Source organism: Sorex fumeus, unplaced genomic scaffold (assembly GCF_029834395.1).
Source record: "Sorex fumeus unplaced genomic scaffold, SorFum_2.1 ptg000013l, whole genome shotgun sequence".
NCBI lineage: Eukaryota > Metazoa > Chordata > Mammalia > Eulipotyphla > Soricidae > Sorex > Sorex fumeus.
Window position 1 is genome coordinate 12085614 of NW_026606070.1, and position 23121 is coordinate 12108734.

The window sequence follows — 23121 nt, forward strand, 5'->3', positions numbered from 1 at the left end:
TTGTGTGTCTCTATTTTAAATAAATAAATATACTAAATAGGAATAAAGAAAGGTTGTAGCAAATGATACTGAGAATTAACATCTGTGCCTCAATGACTTTAAATACTCCTTTTGTTTTTCCTCTTACTGTTGACACTTTAGCACAGTGGGTAGGGCATTTGCCTTGCACACGGCCGACCTGGGTTCGACTCCTCCGACTCTCTTGGAGAGCCCAGCAAGCCGCCAAGAGTATTCTACCTGCACAGCAGATCCTGGCAAGCTACCCATGACATATTCGATATGCCAAAAACAGTAACAACAAGTCTCACAATGGAGATGCTACTGGTGCCCGCTCGAGCAAATCAATGAACAATGGGAGGACAGTGCTACAGTGCTACAGAAAAGAGTGACAGAATAAATAGGGAGAGAATATTAATAGGATATCAGGCATAACCACATAATTTTATTTCTTTGTGCATTTTTGGTTTTATCCTTATATGTAGATTTTAAAAGATAAAAAAGATGCAAAGATACGGGAGCTGGAGGCCAGAGTGAGTGACCTGGAGCTGGAAAAGGTGAAACTGGTGAACGCAGGCTCGGAGCGGCTCCGTGCAGTGAAGGACATCAAGCAAGAGCGGGATCAGCTGCTGAGTGAGGTGAAATCCAGCAGGAATGACTTAAACACTCTCACAGGTAATGTCACTTCAGTTCTAATTCTGCTAAGTTAAAGAACTTCTCTGCATACGTTCAGTAATGTGGATACCAAGTTCAGTAAGGTGGATATCAGACTATGGCAGAAGAAAACCTTACCCCCACATTTCAAATATGTATAATTCTTCCCTTCCAGGAAAGGTATTCATGACCAGAACTCCTGGCAGTTCTCCGTGGAGAGTTTCTGCATCTTGAATCATTAACCATTAACTTTAGTCAGCCACCACAATCCGTGGAATTCTTAACCGAGTTTCCAGGAGAAGCGTTAGGGAAATAGAAGCTTAAGTCTTTGTAGGGTAATTGTTGGAGCTTTAATAATGAAGCAACATGTCCATAAAGATGTACATACATTTCTTAAAATCTCAGCCTTCAGATTTAAACATTAAATACTTCTAGTCCATGATTAGCATGACTTAAGTGGGATTCATCTTTCTCTCAGGCATGGTCCATAATTACTGAACACCTGCCATCCCAGATATCTGTTCAGTCTAGAAACACAACAGTAAGCCTCATAGCCAGTTAGAAAACTGGCCTATAGGAATGAGTTACTGTACAGTAAGGGGAGGAGCACAGGGACAGAATGGGCGCAGATTTGGAAGAGGACAGAGAATCAACCTCCTATACAGGAGATGGCATCTATAGTAGGCTTGAAAAGACGGAAAGGAAGTTGGGAGGAAAAAGAGATGGAAGACTACTCCAGGCAAAGAAAACATTATGGGCAAAGCATAAAGGCATGAAATAGCATAATGTGATTGCAGAACTCTTTGCCAATGTGAAAATGCAAAGGAATGAAGGACAAGAAATAATGAAGAATTGCTAGACAGAGCCAGGCAACAAAAGATAGCACTGAAATTCTCAACTGTCATCTGGTCAATATTTTGGACACACAGTACAGTAGGCAAATCAGACTAACAGGTAGATGCCAACCAGATAAGGGGGACTTGGCTTTCATCCCAAGGAAATACGATGAGAACTTGAATTGAGGCAGTGACAGAATGGAGAAGGTCAAAGTAACATGTTTGGAAATAGAATTCACGGTAGAGGTTGAACATGGATTTCAGTTTCACCTTGATGTATTAGAACAGTGGTACCAACAACCAAGAGAGAATATCAGAGCTAGACGAAGGGGTGCGGGCAGGAGGTGGTTGGCATTGGACAGTCTGGGTGGGCAGCACCAGGACACCATCAAGGAATAGAAGGTAGATTTAAACCTCAGCCAAGAGGCTTTGACTATTATTCCCTTTATAAGTAAATGTGTCATATGTAAATGTAAAAAATAGAAAATTGATTGGTTGTGTGTGTGTGTGTGTGTGTGTGCGCGCGCGCGCGTGTTTTCTGGTATCTTTGTTTTTGGGCCACACCCAGTGGTGCTCAGGGCTTACTCCAGGGTCTGCATTGAGGAATCACTCCTGGCAGACTCCAGGGTACTTATGGGGTGCCACAGATTGAACCCTGACTGAGCTGTGTGCAAGTCAAGCTCCCTACCTGCTGTACTATTGCTCTAGCCCCTGTGTTCTTATATGTGAATGATGAATTCAGGCCAGGTATTTTGATAACTGCTAGCAATAAAAAAGATACCTGCCTCTTTCAAGTTACTCAGTGTCAAGGAGAATCATCTACCTACAGGTTTAATGAAATCTGTTGCAGTGGATTTGATCCTGCAAGGAGGAGATTTAAAGTCATGTTGAAGTTTAAGATTTGACCCTATCACAATGGCTGGGGGAAAGTACTGAGTAAGTGGTCAGAGGAAGATGGTTAAAGAGCAGATTAAAGAGTCAAATCCCTGGAAACGTGTATGTACATATAGTATCTGTAATGTGATAATGAAATCCAATGAATCCAATGAAACTCTTTCCGTCTCACAATCCTATAACCATTAATTACAAAATATAGTAACTATTAGATAAAAAGTAACCATTATTATTGGCTATTATATTGTACAGAGGACTATGAAGTTTTGAAAAGGAATTTTCGAAACAAAACTGAAGAAATGGAATCAACTACAAATAAACTGAAAATGCAGTTAAAGTCAGCACAGTCTGAACTAGAACAAACAAGAAATACTCTAAAGTCAATGGAAGGCTCCGATGGTCATGGTATGCTGGATTAAGTTTTTCTTCTGCTTTTCATTCCATTTCATCTAGACTTGTGAAAATACAAATCTGGACACAGTTCCTGCCACCCCACGTGCAGTGTTGTATGATGTGTGAAATACATGGCAGCAAGTGAGCAATGCTGCCGCTATGTAACAGCAATTCTGCAGCGAGTGGGGGAGAGGTCTCCCAGCAGTGCTCAGAAGATCTGGGAAATATCTTCTGGGGATTATCGAGAACCCCCATGATATTATTGATAACCCCAATGGTATTCCAGCAGTTCGCAGCCAGCTGTGCTGGCGGTTCAATGCTAGGCCTGAGGATATGTTATTTGGGCCCTTCGTTACCAGGGATAACCTAGGAACCTAGTAGCACTTGGGGTCCTCCAGGACCACACCTGGCAAATATTTGGGGGAGTTCAGGGCTGCACCCAGCAATGCTTGGGTGACTTAATGAAATTAGCTCTCGGGAAGGCATATGCCTTAAGCCCTGTTAATTTCATCCCCCTTATTTACTGTGTCCAACCATTGTCTTCTGACCTGGAAGGTTTCACTTGCTAGCTATGCTGAGAGGCCTGTGGGTGGGCCTTTAAAGGTAAGTTTCTCCTGTCATCCGAATACACACAGGATTTTATCTCTTTATTTTGTCATTTTTAAAATCTATTTGAGATTACTTATTTTGGAACTGTTTTCACTTCTGGGATCTGTGTGTATGACTCAATCCTCAGGCTGGGAAAGTCGTCAGTGATGGTTTATCCAACTAATAGTTCTGTATTCTCTCCTTCCTTTTTCTTAGAATCCAGTAATTTGTATATTATTTCTCTGGAAATTACCTCATAATTTCCCAACACTGTCTTAATTCCTTTTCACTCTTTTCTCCATTTTTTTTTTACTTTCCTGGTTTTCTCCCACTTATACTCCTGCAGCTGATTCATTCATCAGCTTCTTTCATTGGGCTGCTGAGACTTTCCACTGAATTTTTCAATTTACCTACATGCTCTTTAGTTCAGTGACTTCTGATCACAGATACTGTACCCTCTCTCATATTTTTTCTTTGTGGGAGATCTGTTCTATAGTTTCCTTCAGTTCATTAAACAGTCTAACCCTGGTGGCTTTGAAATATTTATCTGAGAGGTTATAGAGTTGGTGGTTGCTGGGGTACCATCCCAGACTGTTGTCTTCAGCCTTTCATTCTGATGGGATGGATAGTCTTCTTCCTGTGTCTACCGTGCAGTGAGGGCTAGTGGGGTCTTCTGGTTTTGTGCTGACTTGGTAGCGATCTAACGTATGCATAAACCAATTCCCCCAGAGCCTGTGTTTGTTGTGTTTATCTTGTCCCAGAAACTACTGAGATGTTGCAGAAAAGACCAGCGCTGGTTCTCCAGCCACAGTTCCTCAGTCCTCTGTTCTTTTTGGGTTGGGCAGTTGGCACACCAGAACCAGCCTGCCTTATTCTTTCCATCTTTTCTTCTGAGACTAGAGAAATGCCTGCACTCAGCTGTGCTTTGTGGGAGGGTACTTTTGTTTATTTGTTTGCTACACCCAGCAGTGTTCAGGGCTTACTCCTGGCTCTACACTCAGGGATCACTCCTGCTGGTGCTGGAGGACCATTTTGGGTGCCAGGGATCTAATCCGGCTTAGCTGTGTGCAAAACCCATGACCTACCTGCTGTACTGTCACTCCGGCCCTGGGAGGGTACCATCTTTGTCTTCAGCTGGGTACCTCCTGTTAATAGTTTTGCTACCACCTCATCCTGAAGTGCCAGTGGTGGTTCTTGGGTGTGGGGCCCCAGCTGTACACCCCACTGCAGGCGCTGACATGAGATGCTGCTAGGCCCAGGTCAGAGTTCTCACTCAGACCTTCTGGGATGGAGTTGAGAAGGCAGAAGGTGAATTTGTGGTCCATACTTCCATCCTCTTACCAAGCCCTGTTTCTCTCCTATCACTGTCCGCCTCCGTCCTCTTCACTCCTAACCCTAGGGCTGCAGCCCTTGATCTGTTTTCTGTTGGGAGGCTCCTCGTGGGCAATTCTCCCATCTCTGGTGGCAGGTTACTGCCCTGCGCTCGCCATGGGCCGCCTGGAGTTCTATGGCTGTCGCTGTGTTTTGCTGCATTGACGGCCAGTTCGCAGAGCATCCTTCTCTGTTAGCTTGGTCCTACCTCCTGTTCCCTTTTTTTTTTCCTGTTCTTTATTTTCCTTTGGTGGAGGCAGTGGCAGGGCGGAATAATCCTGCCTCTGCTTGGGGGTCCCTCCCAGCAGTGCTAGGAGGACCATGCAGTGCCAGGAATCAAACTTAACCCTGTGCTCTCTCTCCAGTCTTCCCGTGTCCCTATTAGCCTCTGACTGTGACATGGAGCAGCAGCAGCTTCAAACCTTTCCCCGATGACAATTAGAAAGAGCACAGGCTCTCTGGCTTTGGATTCCAGAGCGATAATGAGCTTCTTATGTCTTTCAGTGACATGTAGGATGTTTGGGGGGAGGTCCTCCCTTGCAGTGTTTTGGGGGTACAGGGCTAACTCCCAGCAATTCTTGGGGCCTGACAGTTCAAGCCTGGCAGAGGTTTACTGCTCAGACTCAGCAGCGTTAGGGGCCACTGGGGTCACCGGGGGTGGGACTGGGGGGGGGAGGGTAGAGGCTGTGGGGTCAGATCAAAGTGGGGTTTCCGAGGTGCAAGGCTGCACTTCAGTCCCTCCTCTGCTCTCTCCCGCCCTGGCCTCTAGTGCCATTAAGTATTTAGTGCCACTTACCTATCTAGGTTTTTTTAAAAAAATAACCACATATGAGCTCCTACTGCTAGTGTAACTGCTGACACAGTAATGAGCTCCGAACATTTGGCCATAACCTTGAGAATGAAAATTGGGTTGTTGGTGATACAGCTGGAATGTCCTTTTCTCTTTGAGAAACTGGAATCTTTCCAAATATCTCTGGTAGTTGTAATTAAAATTAGTTTCCAGAAGAATTATTTGATTAAATAATAACATATAGCATAAGAGTATATTTTGTAAGTAAATTTCTTCGAAGTATTGATTTGATCAATATTATTGTAACTGTAGGAGATATGGCATGGTGGTCAATAAAAATTCCAGAAGCAAAGAAATCACAAAGCATACATATATTGTCTTATATATAATGCCAGCTGAAAATTTCTAAGATTGCTAAAAATCATTGTGTCTCAGTATTATGAAACCAGAAGACCTTAGTTACCTGAGACTCTCAAAGTATCCTGGAAGATTTTACTTGTCACCATCTCACACACTGATAATTGTATCAACAATGTAAACACGCTAGACTTTTTAAATTTAGAAACTTGGAACACTAGGTACAGTTTTTGTTTTCCATGCCTTCCCCCGCCCCACCCAACAGCTATGAAAGTGGCAATGGGGATGCAAAAGCAAATAACAGCCAAAAGAGGTCAAATAGATGCCCTGCAGAGCAAGATACAGTTTTTGGAAGAGGCGATGACAAATTCCAACAAGGTAAGTGCCTGCTGGAGTCAGCAAAGTTGATAGGATCACACATTAATATACTTCAAGACAAAGACGTAGCAGAGGTACAGAGTAAGCTACTCCGGTACTTTGTGAGACTAAATATTAACAAATATCTACATATTTATACCCCGTCATACAGATTTATTTTTCTCTTTTAGGAGTTTTTTTTCTCATTTTCCTCTCCTCTCTCTTATCCTACATTTATTCTTCTCTTTTTTCTTGTTTCATATTTGCTTATTTGGAACTTAAAGTAGTACTTGGCCTCATGGGGTCTATACTGAGGATATTAAGAGGTTACTGTGGGCTGGAGAGAGCTCAGTGGGCTGGAGCACATTTTGCACGCAGGAGGTCCAGGTTTGATGCCCAGAGCACTGCCAGGGGTGACTCTCAAATACCAAGCTAAGGGTAGCCTCTAAGTGCTGCAGGATGTGACCCGCAAAGGGGGGGAGGGGAGGGGGTGGGAAGAAGGCATTGCCTACTTTTGCAGAGATGCCTGTCCCTCCAGAGAACGCTGCTTGTCTGAGTTCAGCAAGTCTCCTTTACACAGGAGCAGTTTAGAAAGGGAATTCTTCTTTCAGAAGCCTTTTCTGCCTAACAGAAACAGAAAAATTATTTGTATCTAAATGCATATAACAGTGGTGATACCTTCTCCCTTGTTCATAGTAAACAAAATAATTTCTGTATGGAAAATTTGTATTTAAAAGAAATATAGGGGCTGGAGCAATAGCAGAGTGGGTAGGGCATTTGCCTTGCACGCCACCGAGCCAGGTTTGATTCCCAGCATCCCATATGGTCCCCCAAGCACTGCCAGGAGTGATTTCTGAGTGCAGAGCCAGGAGTAACCCCTGAGCATTGGCTGGGTGTGACCCAAAAAGCAAAATAAAGAAAGAGAGAAAGAAAGAAAGAAAAGAAATATAAACTCAAATAATATTTTAACTTGACTATTGTATACAGTTCTTTTTATCTGCCAATTCCATGAGTTTTTTTTAACAGCATGAACTAGTTTTAATGAAATTAATTAAAATTAGCATGAATTAATTTTAATGAAATTTTATTGTATACCAAAGACTACTTAGCCGTGTCCACTCATTCACATCCCTGGAAGGCAGGGCCTACAGCCCATGACCCATTTTCCATCAGAGAGTATGCACTAAGTGTTTGTAAAATGAATATTTACCCATGAAGGAAACATAAATTCTGGAAAGCTTTCACTTAACTTCACATCTCTGTCATTTAGACACATTTCAATACAATTTTAATCTACCCGGTTTTCTTTTGAGAAAATAATTATTAGTTCTTAGATTTAATCAGAGATTTGATAAGCTTAAAAATAAGTATTAGTTCCATTAATAATGAGGGCAAGAGAGGACATGGCAACATTTTGGCAGACCCTATTCCAACTCAGAAGCAAAGTTCATGTGAACTTTGGTTCAGATCTTTATATAGTAATTTTATGTTTTTATCCCATCTCAGTTTCTGTACCAGCAAGTTATTTCTAATGATTGATCTTCTGTGATCACAGGAAAAGCATTTCCTAAAAGAAGAGAAAACAAAATTAAGCCAAGAACTAAGTACTGTTGCAACTGAAAAAAATAAGATGGCTGGAGAACTAGAAGTCTTGAGGTCTCAGGAACGCCGTTTGAAAGAAAAAGTTGCTAATATGGAAGTAGCTCTTGATAAGGTGGGTTTTTATTTTAAGTTGTTTGTTTGTTTGTTTGTTTGTTTGTTTGGGGGCCACACCTGGCTATGCTCAGGGCTTACTCCTGGGTCAGTGCTCAGGGATCACTCCTGGCAGGGCTTGAGGGACCAAATGGGGAACCAGGGATCAAACCCAAGTCTGTAGTAGGCAAGGTAATTGCCCTACCCACTGTACTATCCCTCTAATCGATAATGTAGTTATTAACTGAATGCACAAATTTTTCCCAAGTAAAGAGCTATTTAACTGCAGAGATGTTCAAATGGAGCATGTTGTTCTGAAGGCTGTGAATCACATCCTCAGATTCCTGCGTTGACAGGAACCAGATCTAAGGGTGTTGTATATCCCAATGACCCAGCATCTAGCTTCCTAAACTGTGAGAGATTTAACTTAAATTTAACTTAAACTGTGAGGTCAGTCATATAAGTACCTGTGAATATTGTGAAAAAAATTACCAATAGTTTAAGGTTTCTGAAAGCGCAGCAACCAAAAGTTAATTCAAAATCAACCATATATAGAATGGTATTTCTGGTAGTGTTTTGCCTGGGTTGCAATCCTTGAGCAAAAAGGTGTTGCAAGTAGAAAAAGTTTAGGAAGTCCTGACCTAACACAGGGAAAACCCATGTCCCTTATGAAGGGTCCTCTTAAGGCTGAACCTATATCCAGGGCATCCTGGAGCAGGACAGGTGAGTAAACCACCTGCCCAAACAGAGACCTGGCAGTCAAAAACCTCGAGATCCATATCTCTACCATGCTCAGGGCCCATCTCCACTGGCTTGGGATGAGTCTCAGGCATGAGTGACTCTTTCAAAAAACTCAGATTGGTGGGTTTTGTGACCGAAATCTCCAGGTCCATATGGAGTCAGGAATGGTCAACTTCCCTCTACCCCCTGCTCTTCTGGTAGCTTGGCAGTCACACCCACAAACTGCCTCTGGTGATATATAGGCTCATTAGCTGGCTGTGATCCAGAAATCCACAAATAAATCTCAGAAGAGATCAACAAGCTGCAGAGATGTCTCTAGACCCCAAAGTCAGCATTCAGTTAAAAAATCTAACTCTGGCTATATTAAGAATTTTAGAATTCCTGGAGCACATTTCACATTCTACACCACTGACACACATCACATTGAATGGGATGTAAAGTAGAAGGAGACCAACCTCGATTGAAAAAATATTAGCACACAATGCTCAACCTATAACACGCATAGTAATCTCTTCTACAAAGGCTTAATGGTTCCAGGGTGAGATAGAAAAATCTTCGCACACCTTTTTCTAAGGAAACTTTTTTGGATCTTTTTAGTGAATTGTTCATTGGGCTGGAGTGATTGCATAGCTGGTAGGTTGTTTGCCTTGCATGCGGCCAACCAGGGTTCTATTACTCCATCCCTCTTGGAGAGCGCAGCAAGCTACCGCAAGTATCCCTTCTGCACGGCAAAGCCTGGCAAGCTACCTGTGATGTATTCAATATGCCAAAAACAGTAACAAGTCTCACAATGGAATGTTACTGGTGCCTGCTCGAGCAAATTGATGAACAACGGGAGGACGTGCTACAGTGCTACAGTTCATAATAAGCAATATAAGATAAATTAATTTAGGCCTACTCTTGGGCAGGCTCAGGTGGCATTTGGGGAAATTAAGAATAACAGTGTTGGGAAGGTAATAATAGTGGTAGGATTGGTGTTGGAATTTTGAGTGTAATAAATGATTGTGAACAATAAATAAATTTTTTTAGAAAAAGCATAATCCTAATCTTTACTTTTGACCAAAGCATCTTTCCCAGGCTAATGTGACCACAAGAGCAGCATCCCAGCAAATGTTAGATTCTCCTGGGACCTTTGGTGTCCTGGAAAACTCAAAAGCCTCCATTCCAAGCCACAGTCTATAGTGACTTGAGCACTAGGTGCGACCATCTGTTGATAAGATCTATGAAACAGATATTAAATGACACGAATATCCAGCACTTTGTGGGGTCCAAGAAATGCAAGTAGGAATCAGAGCTTAGAGAATGAGAAAGATTGGGATCAGGGAAATGGGCCATCTGATAGTATATGCTTTGAACAAGGAAGAACCTGAGCTTGATCCCTGACACCGTATGACCCGCAAGACCTGCCAGGTGTGATGCTGGTGGCCACTGAACCCCATGCTGAGTGTGGCCTCAGGAGAGCAGGAGAGGCATGCTGTTTTCTTCATTGCCCTTCATCGTAGAGAAATAAATGTCTCTCCCTCTTACACAAAAACCCGGGCAGCCTGAAAACATACCAAAGTTCCTGATTCATAGATGAAATGAGGAACCAGAGAGATAGAAACATCAGGTAAAGCACTTGTCCCTGGGTTTCATCTCTGGCACTGCTTAGGGACCCCAAGTCCCACCTTAAATGTGACCTCTGAGCACAGAGCCAGGAATAATCCCTGAGCACTGCCAAAATAGATGAAGTGATCAGTGACCCTACCTATTTCAGCTGGTCTTAAAGCATCTTGTATCGATTCAGTACTTTCTAATTAGTTAATTCATGTGTTTATTTCACTCTGCTAAAGTTGTTGGCTCATTGTATCCTTATTCATTCATTCTTTTGAGTGCCTTCCAATACTCAGTGCTCTGTGATGTAGGGTAGAGAGGGTAACACCTTGCTTCTAATCACTCAGTTTACTGGAGTAGCAGGTGTTAAAGCAGATCATTTAGTACAAGTGAAGGGATTTTCCCTGAAAAGGTGGAAACTACACATTTATAGATGAATAATATAAGCTTACATAAAGAATTTTGGGTAAACCTTGTGTGGTTGCTTGATTGTAGGCATCTTTGCAGTTTGCAGAATGTCAAGACATAATACAGCGCCAGGAGCAAGAGTCTGTGCGCCTGAAACTTCAACACACTTTGGATGTAAAAGTAAGGACTTCAAAAGAAATAAGTCATAGGATTGAAGCAAATATATAAAGTTTCTGTTTGGTATACTTTTTTTTTTATCCTGGTAGCTTTATTTATTTATTTTTTTAGTTTTTAATGAATCACTGTGAGATAGACCCTTACAAAGCTGTTCATGATTAGGTTTCAGTCATGCAGTGTTCCAACACCCATCCCTCCATCAGTGTACATTTCCTAGCACCGGTGTTCCCAGGTTCACTCCCATCAACCCCCACTGCCCACCTCCGTTTGATATACTTTTATACTTTCTTCATGTACCTTAAATACTTTCATTATCTGATACTACAGTTAAAAAAAATCTAACAAGCTAGATATATTTCATTTGGATTAATGGGTGGAAGCACCATGTTTGACGTGAGTTTATGATAGGCGAGGGCAGTACAGAGGCCCTGCATGGGGGTCGGGTGGGAGAGCTCTGTGTGCAAATGGCTGAGCAAGTGCAGGCACCCACGTAAAGTGCAAGTGTGTTTGTCATGTTTATGGAGTGCTGAAGAGGATGTGAGTTGCATGACAAACGTTCTTTCAGAAGAGTACATTTTCCACTGATAAGCTCAGGACATGGAATAGATATCTAGCATACACGAAACCCTGATCTTGCCTCTTGTCCCCCAGCACCACCAGGCCTGGTCCCTGAGGCCGCACCTGGGGTGTACCCAGTGATGGAGCTTGTGGTACCAGGAATCAAACCAAGGTCAGCCACATTCGGGGCGAGAGCCTTATCCCGGTGTTATCTCTGTGGCCCCTATATATGTACTTTGATGTGCCTAATAGAGTCATGGTCACTTTGACAAGCAAGCGGCACTCTATAAAGTGCATAGATGCAGTTTTTCCAGAGGATGCCCAACTGGCGTGGTGTGTTTGGTAAAGGTTAGAAATGAGTGTTGATGCTGCATGATCCGAAGGATGTTCTCGCATCTGAATGCTTTCATCAAGTCTAAGGCATCATCTTAGGCACTCTCTTTGTTTTCAAAAATATGTCTTGATTTCATAATTGTAGTGGAAGGTTGAAAGTAATGCTTCCCGTATCTGTGTTATTTTCGAGGAACTTCAGGGTCCTGGATACACTTCAAATTCTTCTTTGAAACCACGCCTGGCTCAGTCATCAGCCGCTGCTCATTCTCATTTGAACGTGCCATCTAACCACTCGACAGCCAGCTTCCTCTCTCACGTGGGTGACTAGTGTGTTTGCAGTCAGTGACAAAAATGAAAATTACCCAACTTCCAACTGGGAAGATTTCATTTAAAGTATATCTATAGTTAGGACATTTTAATTACAAAAATTTAGACTTGCATGGATCAATGAATGAAAATGGCCTTTTTTTTTTTACTATTTGTATTTTCTGGGGAAAACAAACATGAAATATTCAGCAAGATTAATGTTAATAGAATACTTAAAATAAATTATTAAATAGCCTTATGTTCAGTTCTTTGCATCACAATATTTTAAGATAACAAATCAAATGTTGAGATGACTAAATTAAGCATCACTTCAAATGCCAAAGGCAAAATAGTGGTATATTAAAGAACAAGATGAAAATGATGTGGTTTATAGTATTTCCTCATAAATTATATGTGAACTTAATTTTAATCTTAAACATTTTATAGAGCATAGTTGTTTTATTCTAGTTCAAATGTTAAAAGATAAAGATTTAAACCTATAAAAAAGTTAGACTGTAATTTTTTCAACCATTCATGCCTTTTTCTTATAGGAAAAATATCTATACAATGTAAAGGCTTTGTTTCTTCTAAAAGTATGTGTTTATGAAACACTAGTGCCCTGCCACCAGTATTCAGTTCCCACTCTAAAGAAATAGAACATTGCAAAGAAATTACACCTGGAAGTGAGTTATTTTAGTTACCCGGATTCTTCCCTCAATGCCATTTAAATAAGATGTGTGGGGACCAGATTCAGCTTGTGAGGGCAAAACAGATACCATGACAAGTCGCAACTAACATTAAGTTTCAAAGGCCTCAAGTCCTTCCCCAGAGCAGGACTTGCAGTTTCTGGTAAACTCCCAATTGAGTAATTCACGTAGATAAGAAACTGGGCAATTGGATCTGGCCAGTCATGAGGGGTCGCCTCACCCTTCTTGAAAAGAACCCCAAACTGTTACTGGTACCCGCTGTCTAATTGCTGACCACTGTTGTAATAGGGCACCGCTAAAAATAGACCAGTATATAAATCACTTCTTAAATGAACCCTATGTAAACTGCTTGTGAGTTAGAGTCAGGGTCCTTGTCAAGACTCCACTGCGTTGGATGAGACTTGGACCCTAGCTCGAGCTAGCAATAAAATTCCGTTGCTTTTGCATTCTCATGTGTGGACTTGGTCTCTCCCCAATTAGGCTTCTGAAACTCGGGCATAACAGGCTCACAGAGCTCTTACCTTGCCTCTGTGCGGCCCTAAGTTCAGTTCTAGAAAAAAAAAAGATTAGGTCCTAAATGAAGGTATATATTGTAACTGACCAGAAATTGAAATGGACTCTTCTCTTCCTCCTGAGAAAAGTGCACTGAAGAACAAGCTATCACAGAATCGAAGAACATTCCGTCTGATGGGCCAGGAATGGCCAAGAAGGCAGCTCAGGGGCACGTGTGCATGCACGAAGCCCCCAAAACTCCCCCAGCACCGACTGGAGAGGCTCCTTAGTAGTCACTGTGGCCGTGACCCCAAAAAAAAAATAAATTAAAAACAAAAACCAGTGAAATAACAGGATTAGAAGTTAACTCGGATTCTCTCTGGATGCTGGAACATGGAAATAGGCAGAAAGGAAAGACATTGCTGCTTTGTAGATCCCAAGAAGATCTTCCACTACTTCATGTGACTTTAGGAATCAGTTTAATGTGTTGTTGTTCTTTTCATTGCTCATTGCTAACAAGATGTCCAGATCAGGTAATTTACAGGATCATTAAGAAATAACAGCACGGAAATGCCATCAGTTTTCATTATAGAAAGCCAGCCTAATAGAGTTTGCCAAGTGCTTATTACAAAGACTTTATTTGATTACAAAGAACTCATTCATCACTGATAAAGTAGCCATTACCTATTAAATTTAAAAAATAATTCTAGGGGCTGGAGCGATAGCACAGCGGGTAGGGCGTTTGCCTTGCAAGCGGCCGACCCGGGTTCGATTCCCAGCATCCCATATGGTCCCCTGAGGATTGCCAGGAATAACTCCTGAGTGCAGAGCCAGGAGTAACCCCTGTGCATCGCCAGGTATGACCCAAAAAGCAAAAAAAAAAAAAAACTCTAACACTAAAAGTGTTAGAACCTTTTTTCTAAATAGATTATGAAGCATGCTTCATATAATCAGTTTCCTCCTTTAAACGTGTTTATTAAGCACCAGATTCAAAGGATAGATTGAGGCACATATGCTGCCTGAGTGCATGTGCTGCTTGTGCCCACATGGCCAAGCACATGTCGTGCCCAAGTACATGTGTCAGCCACATCTCCCCTCTTGAGATGTGTACTTTCATGCTTTCATGTCTAATGCTGGGATGTGTATAGGGGCTCTCTCCACCCTTGGAGAAGCCGGGATCTCTCTTGAACAGGTTACTCTCCACTCTCTCCCACCTTCCTCTCCCTCCTTCCCTTCAAAGCCTCCAAATAAAAACTGTAATTTGGATAGATTGATTGTTTTGGCTGAATGACACCTTGGTGGAGGGCACATGGGACCACGAGCACAGTGGCTGGAGTTACTCCTGGAGCTGTGGGGTCAGGGCTGTCTTCTAATGGTGCTTATGGGGGTCCCTATGGTGCTAAGGATCAAATCTGGGGCTCCCACTGTTTAAGGAGCCAGGGAGATGGCTTGGAGAGTTGCAGCACATGCGCAGAATGTGGGAGCCCCAGGTTCAGTCCTCGGCTACACGGTCCCCCAAGCACTCCAGAGCAGCCCCCACAGCACTTCAGAAGCTTGAGGGAAGAGGGAGGTGGAGGAATATCCAGTTATTAGAATGTTTAGAAAACACACCTTCACCTGTTAAGCTTGTCATCTTTTATGGGGGCAATTTGCATACCTTCAGACTCTTATAGTAACGCCGAAGGTCACTGACCACAGCTCTCTGTAACTTAATATTTCAAGAATTACCCAAATTTAACAGAGACAAAAGGTTAGAACCAGCTGTCAGGAAAATGGCACCAATAGATTTACTTCACACAATTGATGGATTTCAGTTTAAAAAAAAAACACATGGTACAATAAAGTGCGGCACAATAAAATGAAGTATGACGGTAGTTTCATTGGTGTTCATTCCCTTTCTTGTGTTCTAGTGGTTTTGACAAATACATGGCATGTGTCTATTATGATATGCAGAATCATTTTGCTGTCCCCCAAAGGCCTGTACATCACCCGTGCATTGCTCCCTCCCTTTCCCCAGCCCCTGGCTCTTAGTGATCTTTATACTGCTTCTGCAGGTTTGCTTTTTTTCGTGACGTCATAGAATTAGAAACATACAGTATTTTCAGATTTCTTTCATTTAGCAATATGGTTGTAAGATTTCCCCTTGTCTTTTTCTACCTTATGCCCACTAAAACAAAGTTCCTTATTTCTAAACTATTAAGCTTACAGTTAGTTTAATCCTAAACAATGCATTGAAGTTACTTTGCCTGGATGTAGTTAGGAATATGTAATGACATGGTAAGATAGTCATACTACATTGTTAAAAAAATAGATCAAAAATAGAGTTATTGTTTGATCCCATGGCTGTGTGCTTGATAAATGCATGGATATGTATATATATATGCATATATATTTCTAAATTATACTACATGATGAAGCATCACTGATTATTCCTGGGTAGTAAGATTACAGGTGACTTTGCTTTCTTCAGCATTCTCCATCATTTCTACTTACAAGTGAATTAACTTTCTATTAGGAAATAGCTTACAAACTTGGAAAAAAGAATGTGACTTTGTTTTATGAATTGTTTTAATTCAGAACTCTCTGAAACCTAATACCCCAAAGGAAGATCCAACAAGGGACCTGAAACAGCTTCTCCAAGAACTGAGAAGTGTCATCAACGAGGATGCCCCGGTGTCTCTGAGCAAGACGGAGGAAGACCCAAGAGCGACGCCCCTGGGTGTCTCCTACGGGTGTGTGTCAGACGCAGCGCAGGCCGGCGGGTGGCCCCTAGTGCCCGCAGCTCACCCAGAAGCTTCCCTGGTACCTGCTGGCACGCCAGCCGCTGAGCAGCAGAGTTGAAATAACTTGGCAAGCATATGACTTTAACAGGGGGGAAAAATGTGATTGTGGAAACATGCAAAAAGTAACTTTTTGCTGGGACTGGAGCCATAGTACAGCGGGTAGGGCATTTACCTCGCACGTGGCTGACCTGGGTTCGATTCCTAGCATCCCATATGGTCCCCTGAGCACCGCCAGGAGTAATTCCTGAGTGCAAAGCCAGGAGTAATTCCTGTGCATTGATGAGTGTGGCCCAAAAAGGAGGAAAAAAGTAACAATTTGCCAATCAAGAGGAAATTCTTCTTTTCAGAAAGAAGAAGGGCAAGGCTTTACCCCACATCACATTTGTTTAGTAATTTAAAGCTCCCAACAAATTTCACACCCACACTCTTATTAGAGTATCACAACTGCTTGAGACAAGACAGGTGGGATTTGTTTGTTTTTTTTTTTTTTACATCCATCACACAAGAGAGAAAAACATAAATTTCAAAAGGTTCGATTTGCATGCTGCCCCAAGTTTGATGGTGAAGCTGAAACTAGAACCCTGAGAAGCAATTTCACTCTGCAGGTGTAAACCAAGAGCAAAGCCTGCGTTCTCAAACTAGTCGTGTCAGATTGATCAAAGGTCACATCCAAAAGGGATGCAGCTAATTCACCCATCCTTCCCTGTGGATGTTTGCACAAGCCAGTTTGTTCTCAGATCCACTCCAAATAATGTTTTAAAGTTTTGTGTATTATTACTAGATTAAATGAAAGCTTTTAATATATGAACATAGAATATTAATGTATACACTATATTTGGGTACTATAATGTTAACGGGCATATTGGTATCATGACAGTTTGCAATACTTCTTTTCTGGCTATATGGAAAATATCTAAAAATAATACTTTATGAACTACATATAATCTCCAGTTTCTTAAGATTTTTAAATTAGTATGCATTAACCCAAGGTAGCAAAATATTAACTGGACTGATGATCTAATTTTATTAATAGTATGATAAACGTTTAGTAATGGTCTACTACCCAGAGCAGGAGTTCAGTCTCAGAGACTCAGGAGCGCACCGTGGCTCTCCTTTGAAGAGTGCTTCTGGGCAGAGCACATTCCTGTCTGTCAGAGCTCTGTATGTGCCTCCTGGGCTCGGGCAGCTTTATTTAGTTCAGATGCTGGGCGAGTAAATTTAGATATAGATTGAGTTGCCTCCTGCAGAGCAAAGAGGTTAAACAGAAGTCAGGGCAGGGAGGTGGCCCGGCGAAAAGTGCACCAGTGGCATGCATGAGACCTGGATTTGACCCCTGCAGCACCTGCACCCGTGTACCTCCGACCCCACCCCCATACACTTGCACATGCACGTGCACATATGTGTACAAGTAAAAGACCCCCTGGCCAATGATTCCAAAAGATTACCGATCCGAGTTCCATCATTTCAGTTACTAGAGATGAACTTGAGCTGTACTGTGCTATTATTAAAGGTTAATATTTTTCAGTTCTTCCCTTAATTTGCTTAATCCTACAATTGACCTTTGTCATTATATCCTAAACTCAGCCTAGAGCATTTAAAGGCCCAGGCTACAGAAGCGTTTCTGAGTTCCATGGGTAGTCTTTTGCAAGATTTGCATGGAAACCTAACATCTACTAATTGTACCTTGAGGACTCAAATACTTGTGAACAATAATTGATTCTAAGAATACATCAAATCTGGAATTTTTCTTGGTTTAATTGAGTTCTGTTTGTTTCTACAGAGATGACAGAGTAAGAAATTGCATTACCGAATCAAGCCTGAGAGTAGAAATATGCCATAGGTAAGCAAAATCTGAGCTACTGAATCTAGTGATCTAAGCTTATTTGGGACCAACTAGGTAATCTGGGAAGTCAGTCTGGAGGGTTTCCATGAGACCTGATGGGCATTTGGGACTCCTTGAATGTTATATTGAGGCTAAGAAGGATTTCAGTGACATGTATCAATGTAATGTTTTTTTTTTTCTAGAAATCACTTTAATGGGCTTACTGTGTTTGCTTTGTTTTGTTTTGGATTGCGGGGTCGGGCACACCCAGTGATGCTCGGGGGTTACTCCCAGCTCTGAGCTCAGGAATTACTCCTGATGGTGCACACTGGGGACCAAATGGGATGCTGGGAATCAAACCCAGATTTGGGTTCTGGGCAAATGCCTACCTGCTATACTATCACTCCAGTCCAGTGTGTCTGCTTGTTTAAACTTTGCTGTTATTAACACATGTGGAGATATTTATATGGAATCTCTTTAACAAAAATGAAAAACTTTTTCTACATTTACAAACTTAAAGTGACTCATAAATCTTTGGGGGCAGCAGGAGGGGTCCACAGCTGGTGGTGCCAGGGATTGGAGCAGGGATTTCCACATACCCAGCATGCAGTCCCATCCTTTGAGCCATTGCCCGGACCCTAAAATGGCTTATGAAACTTTTAAAAAGAAGGTAGTTTAGAAGAAAATATAATAGCCTCCGTATAAGATTAAAAGAACTTTACTGAAAATGATCCTACTTTCATCAGTAATCGAATTGGCAGGGTTTTTAAAGTGAAATTATTTTTAAAGCATAAGGAGTCAAATCCATCGTCCCTTAATAAAGACAAGAGAATTGATTTTAACTGAAAAAGTAGCTGTTAGTAATTGTTGGACACCGATATCTTCAGTCATTCCTCAGTATCTACTCTCTGTACATGGTCCTTCAGACTGACATTGAAGAAGCTTCCTGATTTGTCACCCTCTGACTTGCTCCTGTGTTATTTTCTATTCAGAATATTCCTGATTCCCAAAAGGATTTCTTTTTCTTCTTTTGTTTTCAGTCTTTTTTTTCCATACTGTCTTTTGCACCTGAAAGAACCACTTTGAATCCATGTTTCAAAAAATCAAAGAGAAAATCTATCCTTTGAATCTATGTTTATCCAAAGCAGTGCTCAGGGAACATTTTTGCATTTCCACTAAGTTAAAATACCACTGAGCATTAGATGGTCTCTGACTTCTCCCATCCCTCTACCAACAGGAGCAACAATTCATTCAGGGAGTCCACTGAAGGCAGCAAATCGAGTGACAGCAGGTAAAGATCTCTGTTATCGGTCCCTCGCTTTCAAACGGCCCTTTTACTACTCTTTACTCATTGATTCGAAATATCAGAAGCTGCCTCTGTTGGGTCTTTAGCGAAAAAGAGTGAGCAAGACGGACCCTCAAGTTGTTATAGCTGTAACGTCTGTCTTTTGATCACTTGCCTGGAAAATAAGCTTATTTTTACCTTTTGTTCTTTCAAGACTTATAAAAATAGAGATATCAGAACTCTCTTTATATCATAATATTAAAATGGCTTGCCTTGCATGTGTCAGGCCCTGGGTTTAATCCTTGACACTGAAAAAAAAAAATAATAAAATCTGATCTTTTGAGCCAGGGAGATAACTTAGAGGGTGGAGCTCGTCTTGTATGTGGAAGCCCCGGGCTCACTCCCCGGCACCACATCCCCTGAGTAAAGGATGAGCTTATCCTGTAAGTGGAAGCCCTGGGCTCTCTCCCAGCAGCACATGCCCTTAGTACTATCTGGAATGACCCCCTATCATAGCACTGGAAGTACCCCACCAGCATCATGGTTGTGGCCCAAAATTAGAAAATGAATATGAAAGTGAAATTTATTTGTTTTTGACCACTCCCAGCAGTGCTCATGGCTTACTCCTGGCTCTGCTGTGAGCTCAGGGATCACTCCTAGTGGGGCTTGGGGGCCCACATGGGGTGCCAGGGGTTGAACCCGGGTCTACCACATACCAGGCAAGCATCCTTCTCACTGTACTGTAACTCTTGCAACAATATATCAGCAATAAATTTAATTTCTTGTCTAAGGTTATAGGATACAGAGGTGGAATGCAGGTGCTTAGAAACTCTTGGCTTTCATGCATCTGGTCACAAGTTCGAACCCCTGGTGTCCCACGTGTATCAGGCACAAACAATCCAGCAGTGCTGAGCTAGCAGTGCTGCTGTCTGATCTCTAGCACTGGGGCTGGTGTGCTGTGAGCACCATACAAAGAAGTCAGTCCTGCTGGGCACTGCAGCTGAAAAGATGTACTAGTGCTGCGGCCCAGAACTGTGGCCTCTGGCATGCATATATGTGAGCACCGCAGGGACCCATGGTGAGCCCCACGACTCCAACTTGTGTCCCTCCCCTAAGAGTGCAAGCACCGGTGAGCACACATGCAGGGAGTGTGAATCTAAGTGAGCACCGTGGCAAGTGTGTGCGTACCACAGCCTGCACATGACCCTTAGCAAGCACCACAGCTAACATCATGCAGAGCTAAGGATGCGCGCGCGATCCCTGGTCACCATGACAATGACATCAGTAACGAGGAAGGAGGTGAGGACAGGAGATTTAGAATAAAGACCGCAGTATGAAGATGCTCTTCCGGTCCCTCCTTATTTATCAGTATGCAATGAATGTCAGTCTTTCTAAATAAGTCTGCCACTTAGCCTAGAAGAAATAAGCATTGGTTTTCTTAATTCTGTTTTATGCCTATCAATGACATCTGCAGCTGCCTACTGCATATTTGAATTTTTACTATTTTATGGGTCATTTAGACATACCTCACCTAGTTTAATTAATGTTTTTTTACACCCCCTCCTAACTTCTTTCCTATCCCTTACATCCTTCTCAGGTAACCCAAGTTCTGTAGTCAGTAGCCTCTGCTTTGGCTGCTGTGTCTGCCATCTTGAATTTGTATTTTATTTATTTATTTATATTTTTATAATTTTATTTATATTTTTATAATTTTATAGTTTCTTTTTTTTAATTTTTATTAGTGAAACACCATGAGGTACAGTTGTAGACTTACAAATTTTTGTGCTCGGGTTTCAGTTATACAATGATCGAATACTCATTCCTCCACCAGTGCCCATTCTCCACCACCACCAGTCCCAGTATCCCTCTCACCCCCCATCCCTCCCATCCCACCCTGCCTCTGTGGCAGGGCATTCCCTTTTGTTTTCTCTCACCTCTTGGGTGTTGTGGTTTGCAGAAGAGGCATTGAGTGGCAATCATGTTCGGTCTATAGTCTAGTTTCAGCATGCTTCTCCCATCCTGGGAGGATCCTCCCAACACCCTTTGTTTGGTGCTCCCTTCTCTATCTGAGCTTCCTTGTATTTTAAGCATCTGTTTTTACTGCCTTACTTTGCTTTGCCCCTAATTCAGTGTTGCATTTGTGAAGAGAATGCCTCATGACCATTTTTCTGCTTGCAGAGAGCCACTGATATTACATAATGGAGAACTAGAGGATCCATCTAGTTGCTTTGCTTTTCCATCTATAGGTGAGTTCCCAGTGAAAGCACAGAGATGGGCCTTCCCTGACATCCCATGCTGATGTCCAGATGCGTCAAGGTCACTAGTCTGGAAGCCCCCATGAGCCCACCATCTCATCTCCTTCTGCACCCACTTCATTCACTCCACTTGGTACACACTGGAACTGTTCTTGTTCAGTGCTTGGACAGAGTGACTTCTCCACTGGGGCCTCTATACCCACTCCTCATACTCAGCATTTCTAACACATTCACCTCCTTTATTTTTTTACTTTTATTATTTTTTTTAATTGATTTACTGTGAGGTACAGTATCTCCGGGCACCCTTGGAGGGGAGCGGGTTGAGTTTTCCTCTCCGCCCCGACCAGGGCTCCGGCAGCCGAAGGCCTTCAGAACCAGCCACCACCATGTTGAGAACATTCTCTGCACACATGAAGATACTGGCAGAGGAACAAAGGCATGCGGGTCCCGGGACTGAGATCTTCAAGCCTACTTGGATCGGGGCTGAGCATCCTCCACCCAGATCCTCCAAATTCCAGTAGGCGGGGGTCACACCCACCAACTGGCCCCCTGGCACCGTGTAATCCGATCAACGGCCAAGACTCAGAGACTCTAAAACCCAACTCCCGGAAGCGACATCTTATCATCTCATTCCTACTTTGGACAAACTGGCAGGCTACCGAATGTAACCTGCCCACACGGCAGAGTCTGGCAAACTCCCCGTGGCGTACCCAATATGCCAAATACCAGTAACAATGAAGGGTCTCATTCTCCTAGCTCTGAAAGAGCCTGGAATATGGCACTTTTCTTTAAAAATCTCAGGGCTAGGACGAAGGAGACGTAACTGGGGCCTGCTCGAGGTAATCGACGAATAACAGAATGGTTGTGATTGATTGATTGTGAGGTACAGTAACAAAACTTTTATGTTTGAGCTTCGATCATACAGTCATCAAACACCCATCCCTTCACCAATTCACTTTTTCCACCACAAAAATCCCCAGTATCCACCACCACCCCAATTCCACACCTCTCCCTGCCTGTGTGGCAGACAGTTTTCACAATATTCTCTCTCTCTACTTTAGTTAGGCTGGAGCGATAGCACAGCGGTAGGGCGTTTGCCTTGCACACAGCCAACATGGCTGACCCAAGTTCGATTCCTCCGCCCTCTCCGAGAGCCCAGCAAGCTACCGAGAGTGTCTCGCCCGCACGGCAGAGCCTGGCAAGCTCCCCGTGACGTATTCGATATGCCAAACACAGTAACAACAAAGTCTCCAATGGAGACGTTACTGGGCCCACTCGAGCAAATCGATGATCAATGGGAGGGCCTTTACTCTCTCTCTACTTTAGTTACTTTCGATATTTCGAGACCAGTCCCACCACCACTCATGCCTGCCAAAAATGCAATGCTATACAATGTGTTTTGTATTGCCTGTTATGGATACGAACGATATAATGTATGAGGGTGGCTACATATGCTCTGTGAATTTTAAAATTTTAATAATTAAGGTCTGAAGAGATCACTGCAACAAGTTGCTCGGGTCTGAGATTTGTTTGTGTGTCTCTGGATCATGACTGTGTGGGAGCTTAAGTAGACGGTGGCCGGATGTGGGGTCATCTCGGAGTCCCATCAGGGCAAAGGGAGAGAGAAGGGCCTACTCCTCCCCTGTCCCATGAGGCGTGGCTTTTGCCACCACCGCCACTCGTACCTGGAGTTTGTCACTGACTCCTAGAAAATGGTGGCCACCAGGGCTCC

General features: G+C 42.7%; 1 protein-coding gene across 1 annotated transcript in view; it reads left to right on the plus strand.

Annotated features, from left to right (window-relative positions):
- Window positions 1-23121, plus strand: part of CCDC158 (coiled-coil domain containing 158) — a 57513-nt gene that overhangs the window by 27806 nt on the left and 6586 nt on the right. Inside the window, exons 11-20 of the mRNA XM_056111153.1 lie at window positions 483-672; window positions 2634-2786; window positions 6146-6258; window positions 7793-7951; window positions 10759-10851; window positions 11930-12055; window positions 15822-15982; window positions 17808-17867; window positions 19087-19140; window positions 21313-21380. Coding sequence (XP_055967128.1) covers window positions 483-672; window positions 2634-2786; window positions 6146-6258; window positions 7793-7951; window positions 10759-10851; window positions 11930-12055; window positions 15822-15982; window positions 17808-17867; window positions 19087-19140; window positions 21313-21380 — 1177 coding nt within the window. The remainder of the gene's footprint in view (window positions 1-482; window positions 673-2633; window positions 2787-6145; window positions 6259-7792; window positions 7952-10758; window positions 10852-11929; window positions 12056-15821; window positions 15983-17807; window positions 17868-19086; window positions 19141-21312; window positions 21381-23121) is intronic.